General features: G+C 45.5%; 1 protein-coding gene across 3 annotated transcripts in view; it reads left to right on the top strand.

Annotated features, from left to right (window-relative positions):
- Window positions 1–219: 219 nt before the first annotated feature.
- The window catches only part of FNBP1 (formin binding protein 1), a gene marked incomplete at its 3' end in the record, with an annotated part of 97,338 nt that continues 84,968 nt past the window's right edge, over window positions 220–12,589 (top strand). For all 3 annotated transcript variants that reach the window (XM_084272499.1, XM_084272500.1, XM_084272498.1), the window contains exon 1: window positions 220–390. In XM_084272499.1, the coding sequence (XP_084128625.1) occupies window positions 367–390 (24 nt within the window). In that variant the 5' untranslated portion in view covers window positions 220–366. The remainder of the gene's footprint in view (window positions 391–12,589) is intronic.

Here is a 12,589-nt window from a genome sequence, read left to right as displayed (position 1 = left end):
GACCGGGGCCTGCGCGGTGCCGGCCTCGCCCGCCCTCACCCCCCCGCCCTCCCTCCCCGCACCCGCCGCGGGCTGCGCCTGCGCAGTGCACCGGAGCTGTCAAGCGCCCGCCCGCCCCGCTCCGCCACCGCCTCCCCGCGCGGCGCCGCTCGGGCCATTTTGCGGCGCGATGAGGCGGGAGCGGCGGTGAGCAGCGCTTGGCCCCGTCCCGCTTCTCTCCGCACCTCCGGTCGCGCCACGCCGGGACTCGGCCCTCCGTGAGCGGGGCGCGAAGGGGAAGGAAGCCCAGCCAGAGGACAGAGAGAGAGACCCTCAGCGTCCCCCGCCCGCCCCCTCAGCGCCGGCCCTCGGCGGCGCGGCGGAGCCATGAGCTGGGGCACGGAGCTGTGGGTGAGTGAGAGACGGGCGAGCAGGGCGGAGGAGGAGGAGAGGGGGGGAGCAGAGCAGAGCGGAGCGGGGCCGCCGTTGCGGCAGTTACCGCAGACCGCCGCGCCCGCCCCGTGTCATAACGGTCCGTGCGGAGGGGCCGGCGCGGTGCGGGGGGCCGGGGCAGCGCGGGGGAGCTGAGGCCGGGGGCTGCTCCTTGCGGGGGCAACCTCTCCCTGCCAGAAACTTTTCCTTGCAGCCCCCGCGGGGAAAGCCAAGCGCCGAGTTGTTTTTATTTATTTTTCCTCGTAAAACAGCGTTAATAACTGAGAAAAAAAAGGGCTCAACAGCACGGAAAGCGGCCGCGGTTGTAGAGCGGAGGGGAGGCTTCCAGGCACGGGCTGGGGTGGGTTTTGTGTGTGGCTCCTGCAAGAGGCAAGGGGGAGAGGCTCCGAGGTGGCTTTATATACAAGGGGGTCCAATTTCAGGAGAGGGAGCTGCAGGGAAGAGAAGCCGGATGATAAAATCCCCTTTCCCCGCCGTTACGGGCTGTCTTTCTGCGCTTGTTTCGAGGCTCCGGAGGGGTTTATTGTTAGGAGAGTTTTCTGTTTGTGTGTGAATAAGCCTGTTTTACCGGTGGGGAGGAGGGTTTCGGGGTATTAAAGGCTCCCCGAGTGCTTTTTGAAGTCAGCCTGGAGAGTGGGGAAGTATAAAACGCCTTCGGTTGGCATTACTGGGGAATATCGGAGCGTGGAAAGGAGTGAAAAGCGGGCGATAGGGGTTGGAAATGGTGTTCTGAGGGAGGAAGGGCAGGCAGAGAAGAGGAGCCTGGAAAGGCGAGAGGGATATACATATTCAATCACAAAGAGGACATGGTGCAGCCATGTTTGGCAGCGCGGTGCTGGAGCAAAACCTGCTCTCGAGGGCTGGCGGTAGCGGACGGGAGGCTGCGAGCTGCTGGGAATGGACTGTGGGATACTGAGGATCTCCGGGCAAATCTCTGTGTGTGTGTGTGGAGAGGAAAACGGAAACGGTGTTGTGAATGGGGAAAAGGCAAGAGCGAGCGGCAGGGGGTCATCGCATCGCAGAGCACCGCAGGACTGCGCTCCTGCGCTCACGGTTGTGGTTAATAACCAGGGCGAGCTGGGGTGGAAGCGCCCGTGGGCTTCTGAACTGCCTCTGCGTAGAACCAGGGATGTTTCAACGTGCTGATCGCTGCCTCTTCTGGGCGCGTTACTGGCAGACAGTTAGGTAAGCATCCCATTTGGCTGTGACATGGCAGTCGCCGTACAGCAAGGTCTAGGTAGAGCTGGACAGTGAATTCGGGAGCACACGCTTCCCGAGGGGTGATTGGGGTGTATTTGCATATTGCAGAGAAAGAAAGGGGATGCATACCGATGGAATACCACCGTGATGCTATATTGATTCATCAGTGTATAAACAGATCTGCTGCATGGGAATGTTCCTGGGAAAACCTGCGGTTGCGTTTTCTTTCTGCGCCTTGGGGAGAGATCCGATAGTTTGAGCTGAGTTAGAGACACTGTAACGATTCTGACACAGGGGTTTCCATTCCGAATCCTTAAGGTGGACTTAGCGAAGTATCCAGACGGTACTGACATGTTTCCACCCAAATAGTAGCGAGTAGTGCTTAGAACTAGTTGTTTCTTGCTTATGTAAGCCTTGCAGGTGTGTGCACTTACGTATTTCTTCTCTGCAACAGTTATAAACCACTGATGTAACATTTGGGGTGTTTTCCTCCTGGAAATTTTGTTGGTGGAATGATTGTCTTCAGGAGCATCCAAGTATTATTTTTCACGTTTCCAGTGTAGTACTGGGAGAACTGCAGCAGGTTACTGAGGAAGAGGGTTGGACCAACAGATTAAGTGATTCTAGATGCAGAATTGGCAGGAGCTTCTTTAAATTGGGCAGAGTTTTGAAAACACATCGTTTTCCAGTATATTCAGGCCAAAACACAGATCTTGCTCCATGTTTTCCTTCTGCTGGTAAAGGAAACCACACAAACAACCTGTATTTAATAGATGCTAACCTCCTTTTTATTGGACGCAGTGTTTAGATTTTGGGGGGTTATTTTGAAGACACAATTAGATTTCTAGTTACCTTAGAACTTAGTATTTGTTTTAACTAGTCAGAGAATGGGTGTGTAGGGACAGGAGCTGTAAGCAAAAAATGCTTGGTTTATGATGAGGCTGTTGTATGATTTGATGGACTGAAAGCTGGGGCAGAACAAGCGTTTCCAACTGTGCTTTATAGATTGGAAATTTGCTAGAAAGATTACCGTTGGCTGATCAGGCTTGAGTTGCACCCTGCATCTCTGATGTGCTGATCCCCCAGGCCGGATGTGTATTCGTGATTCACCCTTTTCAGTGTAGCAAAGGAGAAGTAAACTCGAGCTTGCTCTTTAGAGCTTGTAGAATGTTAATGTGCATGGAGTTCTGTAGAGTTTTCGTTCATTCCTGGGGAGGAAAAAAATAGCTGATTGCAGAAAGCCTCATAGTTCAGAAGGAATAGAATCCCTTCAGCAACGTGTAGAGTTATTCCCAAGACTTGTAGCCTTGTGCTGTGATGTGAGTGTATCCTGTGCCTCTGGCTTGCAAATCCTGTTGCAGAGTTCCTATTGATGTTTCACCCGAATCCAGACTTCCCATCTGCATCTTAGGACTGGCCCTGGGAGAATAAATGGACACATAACCAGCAGAAGAGGTACTAATGCAGCATTTATATCGTGTATGAGGCTAAATGCTCGGGGTAATGAGATTTTCTGAGGCCTCTAAGCAACCCGGCGTTACAGAGCAAAACCTAAAGGTCTGGTGAAACCATCTGTGAGTTTCCTGAGTGTAAACACGTGGTAGAGGGTGGTTGTGGCTGCTCCCTGCGCTCTCAGTCTACCTAAACCCTGCACCAGTCTTTCTGCCCATTGCACTGGAAACATTCAGGAGCTGCAGGGAGAAGCGATGGGTGAAAGACAAAGTACACTCATGGGACCAAACCATTTTGGTTTTAGCCACAGTTCAAGGGTAGAATTAAGGGCTACCAAGCAGGGGGGTATAATAGGTGGTTATTTCATGGCTGATTCGTGAAATTGGCAATGTTTGCTAAACACTCAGCTAATGTAAGTGGTAAGAATATGTGTACCCGTTTACAGACACAGCTTGTACCTTCAAGTGATTATCTTTGGGGACAATAGGCTGTAAAAGCACATGGGGATCTCTTTCACTCTCTTCCTCCTCTCTTGAGTCACGGGGAAGAACACAGAGCACATGCTGAGCACGCAGCTATTCTGAAAGGTGCTTTAGCCAGTAAGATGCTGGTGTGTGCTACGCTTCCCAACAGCACCCTGGTTATGAACTCCACGAAGCAAGTGGTAGGAATTACAGAGCAAACTGAGCTAAAACTTACCTCAGCACTTGTCTTTTTCAGTGGAAAAAGCTGTGGCTGCTTGGTTGGTCTATGGAAGGGAATGAACTTTCCTGATTGTGAGTTTTGGTACAGTATATACAATAGTTTGGGGGAGCTACATGTAAATTTGTGGTTAAGTGGTTCTGGAAATACCCAGTCTCTGCAGAACACTGTCAGGCTGCATGGCAAGTGCAGGCTGTAGAGTGAGTAAATGTGAGATTTCATGCTGTTAGGGGTGTATCAGAGGTGCAGATGCTGTGGGTTTGTTGCTGGGTTTTTTTCCACATTCAAGGCAAATTAAAAGAAGGCTGGGCAAGAAAGTAGTAACAGCTAATGTCACTGTCCTTTCAGCCTGTGAGAAGGTGAAGATGAATATTCTCTGTTTGCAGAGGACTTGTGTCCTTATGCAAGGGGCTCTGTTGGCCAACTCCTCACGTGGCTGATGCTTTGGGGGCTGTGTCTTTTGTTTGTAGTGTGCTCCAGTGTGCCTTAGGGTGATAAAACACAGTGTAACTGTGGTTATTTTTTCATTATAAAGTTCATTCCACTTCTAAATGTGAGTTGTCTCTTATTTTTATAGTTCGGAAAATTATTATTTTCAGTGATTTCTTAATTGACTGTATGAAAACAAGTGGGGTTCTTATAGACTGTGTTCTCTTAATTAACAATCCTAATTGTCAGATGATGAAGCACGGGTGCAACTCTGAGTCGAAAGTGAAGGCCCCACTTTCTATCTGCTAACTGATAAATCGTTTCCTCTTTCTATACTGTGTGTCTATTTCATCAGCAGAATTTGTGTTTAAACAGCTGCAATCTTACATGTCTTAGCTTTGCCTGAATGCAGTATTGTTTTCCAATAGTACTTGTGATGTATGGGTGTTGCATAGAGCAGTCACTCACGTTTGGAAACCCTCTGGTAGGTGATTTTGACCTTGGCATTACACACTGGGCAGCACAGTAGTCAAATGTGATCTCAGATGAAGGCTCTGTTCTTGTCAGCTTCTTCCCTATAAGAGGATCTGCAGTGCTGGATCTGGGTTTGATGTATTGATTCTTCAGCCAACATCTAGTTTTGTTGTGTCCATCCCTACAGTTGGTTTGCAAACAGCAGAAATCTGCCTGGGGGATTCCACCCATCCCATTCTCACCGCCCCCCACCCACCAGTTCTTTGGTGTTGGGTGTTAACTGTTACTCCAAGACTGAGAGGAAAAGGAGCTGGTTTCTGATGGGACAAGGACACAGGTTAAGAGTGTTCAGTCTTGCATGCTAAATCACAAATTAACGCTGGTTATCAGTTGAGAGTTTCCATTATATAAGGTAATGGACCTTCAATGGTGGGTGGATGAGTTGTTTGCAGTTGAGAATAATAGTTTTCTGTAGTGACAGCATATAGTCTTCCTTGCTTGTGAAAAGTGTGTTTTATTGTAAATTGGCTGTGAATTGTTGCAATTTACTTGCCATCCTGCCCACAACTCCTAGAGCCAGAGCTGTGTATCCCTGACCCCTTTCTCTTTGTGTTTAGTAGGATCTCTGTTTCTATTTAAGGGATTTCACCTACAAAAATAGATCTTAAATTTACTCCCAGAGTAAAGCACCCCAAGCAAATACAGAGAGAGGCTGAAAAAAATAAGATGAGGTCAGGAATATATGTGTTATGTTTATAATTATGGCTTGGATATTCTAAGGCTCCTGGTTGTATCCATATGAAAAGTTGTATATATATAAAGCTGGAAACTGGCACTTCAAAGCGAAATACACTTTTCATTAGCTTAGTATTCTGCATAGTTATTTGGACAGTTCTGAGGCAGCAGAATTGCCTGGCACTAATATCTCCTCTTTATTTGAGAGTGGATCACTCGCTGTTTTAAGTGGTCAGCCTCTACATGCAGATGAGTGAGTGAGAAATGGTTTATAGAAGTTGAATCACTGCACAGTATCTTCATTCAGCAGCACACACCTTTGCCCAGTGCAGGATGGTAGCTCGGGCTGCTGCAGCCTCTAAGGATGTGTGTGTGTTAAAGGGCTACAACAGCACTAATTTTGCCTTAAAGTAGTTGATTTTTAAGAATTGTTGTGTGGGAGGGGGTGGGTAGGAAAACAGGGATACCTGTGAGGTCCCTGCCCAGAGCTCTTGGTACTTCCAGGCACTGGGAGCAGAAAGTCTCCCTCCTGCTACCTGAAGGAGTTGCTGAGACTTCAATGTATGAATGTCTGAGTAATTTCATTTACAATTCTGCTTTGCTTTAGAAAGAGGATTTCTATAATACTGTCAGCGACCTATTCTTGTGTTTCCTACCTATTCATTCAGGAATGGGGGATTTAGTCTTTCATCCCAGTCCAGACTGCAGAGTATCTTTATTTTCCCCCTTCAGGCACAGACTCTTGCCATGTGTATTGTGGCTGCTCAAGATGCCCTGCTTTCCTGAACCATATGGGAAGGCAGTCAAACGCGAGACAATGTTTTTCTGGACTCTTTGCAGCTCATTAGTGTTACTCATGTTGTGAAACATTCTTTTAAAGCAGAATTTCAAAAGCCGGGCTCCACATGAAGAGCAGGGGAGCCACTGCTGCCCTGAAACTTAGTAAGGTGCATGACATTATAGCCTTTGTTGATGGCTGGAAAGGTAACCTGCTAATGAGTTTTTGGAAATTTACTTTCATCCTGTTTGAAATAATGTTTCTGAGATTAGTTATACATTGAATCCAGTCCAGCTGTCGAAATCCAGTGTGCTCTGGGGAGTTTCCTTAGTGTTCATATAAATATTTTAAAATAACTTCCCCCCTTCAATATAATCATAAGCTTTTCAGATGAAACTTCCTCCTTTTACCCCTAGAAACTCTGCTTTTGTTTCACTTTTAAACAATAAGCTGGTTAAATTGGTGGGAGGAAAACCAGTTGTCTGTTGGCATATCACAGTCTTTGTCCTTTTTGATCAACGTCTCTGTCTCCTAAAATACAAAATGGGAAAATTAATGTGTATGTTGTATGTATCTATGTACAGGATATGATGGGTTTAGTCTTCTTGAGCACATGTGGTGGGGTGATTTTTGGATCCATTTGGAAGTTTTATGCAATTGCTATGTCTCTGTGTAATCTGGATAATCTTGTTAACCTGTTCAATAATTTCTTTTGGCTCAGTTTATGAAGAATGGATTTTTTTGTATTATTAAATGAAGTGCTTCTTTTTGCATCTAAAAATGGACAAACTATAGATGGGGCTTCTAGATACAGTGTACAGCAGTGCAGTTAGAGTGGGAGAAGGAGATGTTGATTACCGGTGTTCATTGGTGGCCACTGAAGCAGACATGCATGTTGTACAGCACATAAAGAAGCAGTTATGTTGCTATGTTGCCCTTAATTTATTTAGGGAAGAGTGCTCCTAATTGGAAAAACGACCAAAATAACAAGAGCAGCCATCCCCCCAGACACCTCCAGAAATCCAGTGAAGCAATAAAACTTGAATCAGAGTCTCTCAAGAATTCATGCCTGGTTGAGAAGGATGGTCCCCAATGAGCTACCAAGCCATCTAGATAGTCCTTAATCCTGAGGAGACGCCACAGTGGATTATTGTTCTTCTTATGTTAAATACTTGTCACTTGGCTGTTGCTTGTTCAGTATTTTTCAAGTGTTTCTGCTTGGTACCTAAAAGGGTTTTAAAGAAAATCCTTGAATTCAGACCTTTGATTTGAGTGAGGATGGTATCAGTGCTCAGTGGCAGTTACCTATCTGAAGGGGAAGGGTAGTTTGTAGTGTTTAGACCTGCTCTTGGAACAGCAGGTACAGTTTATCTCCTAAATTACCCATTTAATAGTTGAAATTTACTTTAATTGAGCTGAGTAGATCTGCAGATGAAGGAGTACTACCTGTGTGCCAAGAGAAGGGTTGTTTTGCAGAGATGCTGTATTTCAGATTAGTCAGTACTCTTCAGTTGTTGCCAGGACCAGTGTCTTCCACATACTAAACACAATGCCACTTAGGTTCTGGAAAGCTGTAGTACTCCTGTTGGTTGCAACAAGGTTTTGAAGCCTGGTGTTCAATAGCTCTTGAGCAGGGATATTCCTTCTGCTGTTCTGGAGAAAAACTGCCCAAATTAGGCAAACTTATCTTTGGAAAAATACCACTTTGCAAGTGCTCAGTGAAGATATTGGTGCCAAAGTCTTCAGAGCTTCCAGTCTGTGCTGAGAAGGTTTTGGCCTTGGAGGGGTTTTTGTGGGGCGAGAAGTTGTGGATCACCCACAGGATAATTTGAGCACGTCTCAGTCTGGTCCTTGCAAGAGCACAGCCAGACTCTGCATGTCGTGGCTGCTCCAGGCCAGGGTGGAGTCCAGCAGCAGCTTCTGCTCTCAGAAGTGAGGGTCTAGCCTGTAATAAGGAAGAGTAGAGCGTTTCACTGAGTTGGAAGAAAATGGACTACAGCTAGGAGGGAAGGGGGACACGAAAGGCATGGCTGCACTGAGTCGTGCTGAAGGTCTGTCTGACCACTGTCCCTCCTTGATGGCAGCAAACTGGTTTGTCTCTTCACCCAAGGGTGAAGAACGTGGGAAGAGATGCTGTGGTCAGAGGGGAGAGAGGGTTCAAGAGACCAAATGTTATGGGGAAGGAGGAGCAGAGCTCAGAGCAGCATTTAGCTACAGGAACTTGGAGCTGTGGGTCTAGGAACTGTTGCTGTGTTTGGAAATAGGGTAGTTTGAGGAGAGGCAACTTGAATTGGCAGTTGTGACAGTGAACAGGGAGGATGAGAGAACCGGACTGACCGGGCAAAAGAAATAGCAGAGCTGAGGAGAAGAGGAGTTTAAACAGGCAAAAGGCAAGGAACCAGTGACAAGGAAACAGCTTGGATAAAGAAGAGCCTGTGGGGAGAGCAGGGCTGGGCTCTGGGTAGGACAGGTGGGATTGTGACTCTGTCAGACGGGATGTGCCATGAGATTAGAGCATTAGGAGCAGCAAGTCAAGAGTTTGATGGGATCAGGGGAAAGTGTGGTGAGTGCACAAGGGGAAGGAAGGAGCTTGGAGCAAAGGATGATGATGAGATAAAAAGCACAACAGAAGAGCAGTCCTCTTTGCATACTTGCTATTTTTATGTGTCTTTCCCCCAGTGATATTGAAGTAGAGTTGACTTACAGGTTTGAATGTGTCTATGCTGATTTCTGTGGTTGCAGTTTTGCATCTTTACTTGCTGTAGAAGAATATTTGACCACATCCCCAAACCAGCTTGTTCTGTGCAGAAAACTTTGAGGAATTGTTTAGCAAATAGGTTTAAAGTGCAGTTAGATAAATGGTTTTGCTCTGCATCATGCTGTCTCTTAGGAGGAGATAAATGCTGTAACACATTTATCTTGTATTTACAAAAGGAAAAAATGATGGGATGCAGCAGTGAGTGAATGCAAGTGTGTTTTCTCAAACAAAAGTTAAATGGGGAAGGGAAATATTTCCTGCCCTCTGAGGGCTGTTGATACGTCAAACTTGGGTCTGACAGGAGTGGCATTGGTTAAGAATGCTAACTAAGGTGGTGGATGAACCAGGAGAGCTATGACAGAGCACTACATAAATATTTATCTATATTGCTGCTTTCTCCCACGTTTAACAGTCTGAGAGAGTTTTGCTTGTGTGTTGTCACTAGAAAAGCCCAGAAATCAATGGTGAAAGGGTGGATGTGCTGATGGAGAGCCTTTATTTCCTTGCAGCTCTTTGGGGTTGTGAAACATCTGTTTCTCAGAGGATGCTCTTTGGCATGTGTGTAACTTAACGCGTAAAAGATGAAGAACTGCCTAGCAAAGCTTTGCTTCAGTTTTTGGTGTGCAGAACAACTTTGAAGCCAACATTTCAGTACCCTATCTGTTGGTTAGCAGTTTGTTTGCATCAGGTGACCAGAAAGGCTGCATCCTCCTGAAGGACAACCAGCGTGCCCACAGTGATCGAGGCATTCAGCACTTCAGCTTATTGCAGCATAGTTCACCTGAAAACCAAAATTGTCAGCTAGGCAAACACACATCCTGTAGGTAATGAGACTGCCTATCACATGACATCTGTGACTCTGGTCCTATTTAAATCAGCTCCCTGGGGATTTACAGCCTTATTTTTGGAATGGTGGGGGGATAGCCAGGTTCCAACTCTATTTAAAGACAAAATAATGTTTCTCTGGCTGTGTGGCTGTATGCAGTCTTCAAAACTGTGATGAAATAGCCCAGGAAATAACCCTGGTAGGGTGGAAGCACACATCCATTCCTGGCAAAGCATGGTGTGAACTGTGGGCACCTCTGTACCTCTTCCTCTGGATATCTGTGGGCTGTTCTTTCTCTTTTTGTGTTGCAGCTTTTGCTCTGATTTTTCTCTGCATCATCCTTATACTTCTATTATGGATAAAATTGTTGCAAGCTCATTTTCCACAGGTTCAGCGTGATTGACATGGAAGTCTCTTGAAATAGGAAAGCTGTAATTTTTGGAAGAAGACAATTTTTGCAGGAAAAGTGCTGTTGTGAAACACATGCACCTAATTTAGGCATCTTTGGAGATGAGATCTGCATAGTCCTTGATGCTCTTCAAAAAATACTTGTTCTTGAATAGAAATCTTGCTTTAATAAAGCCAGCATTTAAGTTTGTGGCAGTGTGTGGAACTGTTGCAGCTAAGAAAAGCCTTTAAGCTGAACAATACAGATATAAATATTTCACTGGGTTATTGGCAGTTGAGTTGCAGTACTTGATGGTTAGGAACAGCATGACAAAATAGCACATCTCATTCACATAAAGGTTGTAAGATCTTTTTCTTTTGTATGATAGGTATGGTTTTCCTGCATGTGATTACAGCGATTTATATTCACTTGAGTGTTGAGTCTGCTGTTGGGGTGGTGTAGTTATTTCTTGTAGGTTGCTTGTTTTATAATACCTGGAAACAAACAAACAAGTCTGGAATATCGACTGAGTAGTTAAAAAAAGCTCAAATCCCCACTTCTTGAAGAATTGAACAGGTAAAAAGTGTCAAAACAGTGGAAATCTAGAACTTGTTTTGTAATTAGAATGTAAGAATTAAGTGCTTTACTTTTTTTCCCCTTCTTGATACACTGGCACATACGGTGCTTGGAAGCTGCTGGTCAGTGGAGCAATATTGATTTCCCTCTGGGGGCCAGGCATTCATCTAACCTCCCTCAGCAGGGGGTGAGATTTGATTCCTTAATCAGAATAGCAACAATCCATCCTGAAGCTTCCTCAAGGTATTAGGGCTAAATTAAACAGTCTGGGACTAATGTATAAGCCCTAATGCACTTCAAGAGGCTTTCTTGGATAAAGAGAATTTTGAAAATCATCAGAAGATGAACCCAAAACTAAAAGAAAACAGCCACAGGCTCAAATCACCCTTGAAAGGGGGACTGTAATACATTTTCTTTGTGTGGTACAGTGCTTAATGCTGGGGGGGAGAGAAAAAGGTTGAACTATATAGCTCTGTTGATGGTGTTGCATTTATAACTCGTTTTATCTCCTTTGTGTTCTGTAGCTGCTCCAAAAATAAATAGTCACAAATATTTAATCAGTCGAATTAAGCATCCTGAAGCCAGGGAATACATCACTTCTATACAATGGTTGCTACTGAGATGTGGGTTCCTATGCATATTGTATTAATTTTGCAGAATTTTAAGACTCTATTTCCTTGTGTGCAGGAAGAGAGGCTGCAATTGTGCATGAATGGATCCAGGATAAAAATATCCTGGTTGTGTTCAGATTCTCTGGGAATGCTTTCATTAGCTTCAGTGAGGAAATAGTGTGCCTGAGCTTTAGACTGTGTATTAAGTGTTCATAAGTAAGAATTAACTATGCTAGGTCAGTAACCTGGTTGGATATGCTTAGTGTGGCAGATGCTCTCATGTTGAAGACCTCTGGCTTCAGAGATGCTCTGCCAGAGTATTGCAGCGTAACTTCTTCAGTCCTACTAGTTCGTTAGCAGCCAAAACCCCATTCTTTGGGAAAATGGGTTTGAACTTGAAGGTTTGTGAAAAATAAGCTCTTTCCCTTTCTTGGCTGAGAGCAGGAGCAGTTCTGGCCAACCTTTGGCCCAGAGTTGTAGCCTCCAAAGACTATTTTAAGTGGAAGCTATTGTCATTATGACAACTGAAGAGCACTGAATGACCTCGTACTTGCTATGTGAGGGGATGTTCTTATCAAACTTAGAGAATTCCTTCCCTCTCTGTGTACATAGGTAAGGATGCATTTGTTTTCCTCTCTTCCCCTCCTCTGTATCAGTGCAGTTCAGAGGCCAAGCTTTGTTAGCTTCCTTGGCAGATAAACCATCTAATAGCTTCAAGTCAATATCCTCTTTTGTATTTTTTAGATGATTCAACTGTTCATCAAGCAAATGGTCCATCCCTGTCTTATAAAATAGCTGGGGAGTCATGGGACACTGAGGGAACTGTGCCCAGACACTCCAGTTGCTGTATGGAAGATCAGCAGCTCTGATCCATGCAAGTCAAAGGTTGGACAGGTGGTTCCTGCTTGTTCTTCAGACAAAGCCATTTCATCTGGGTGCTCTTTAATCCAACAGCCAAAGCTGCAACAGTGTAATGGGTGAAGGAAGCAAAGCATAGATATGAGGAAGATTGAAAGGGGAAGAGGAGGAAGGCTGCTGGCTGGCACCTCATTGTTTTTAATAGCAGAGGATGATTCAAAGGGCCTGGTAGCCTTTGTCAGAAGGAGAAGCTTTGTGTTGAGATTAGAGTCTGTAGGTCTACCATAAGGTCTGGGGATGGGCAGTCATGTTGCTCCACCGGTCGCAGGGAGCTGCTGCAGCAGCAGTCACCCTTCAACCTGTGGGCTTT

This window comes from Gallinula chloropus, assembly GCF_964237585.1.
Source record: "Gallinula chloropus genome assembly, chromosome: 18".
NCBI lineage: Eukaryota > Metazoa > Chordata > Aves > Gruiformes > Rallidae > Gallinula > Gallinula chloropus.
Note: the sequence above shows the minus strand (reverse complement) of the source record. Positions and strands in the feature narration are given on the sequence as shown.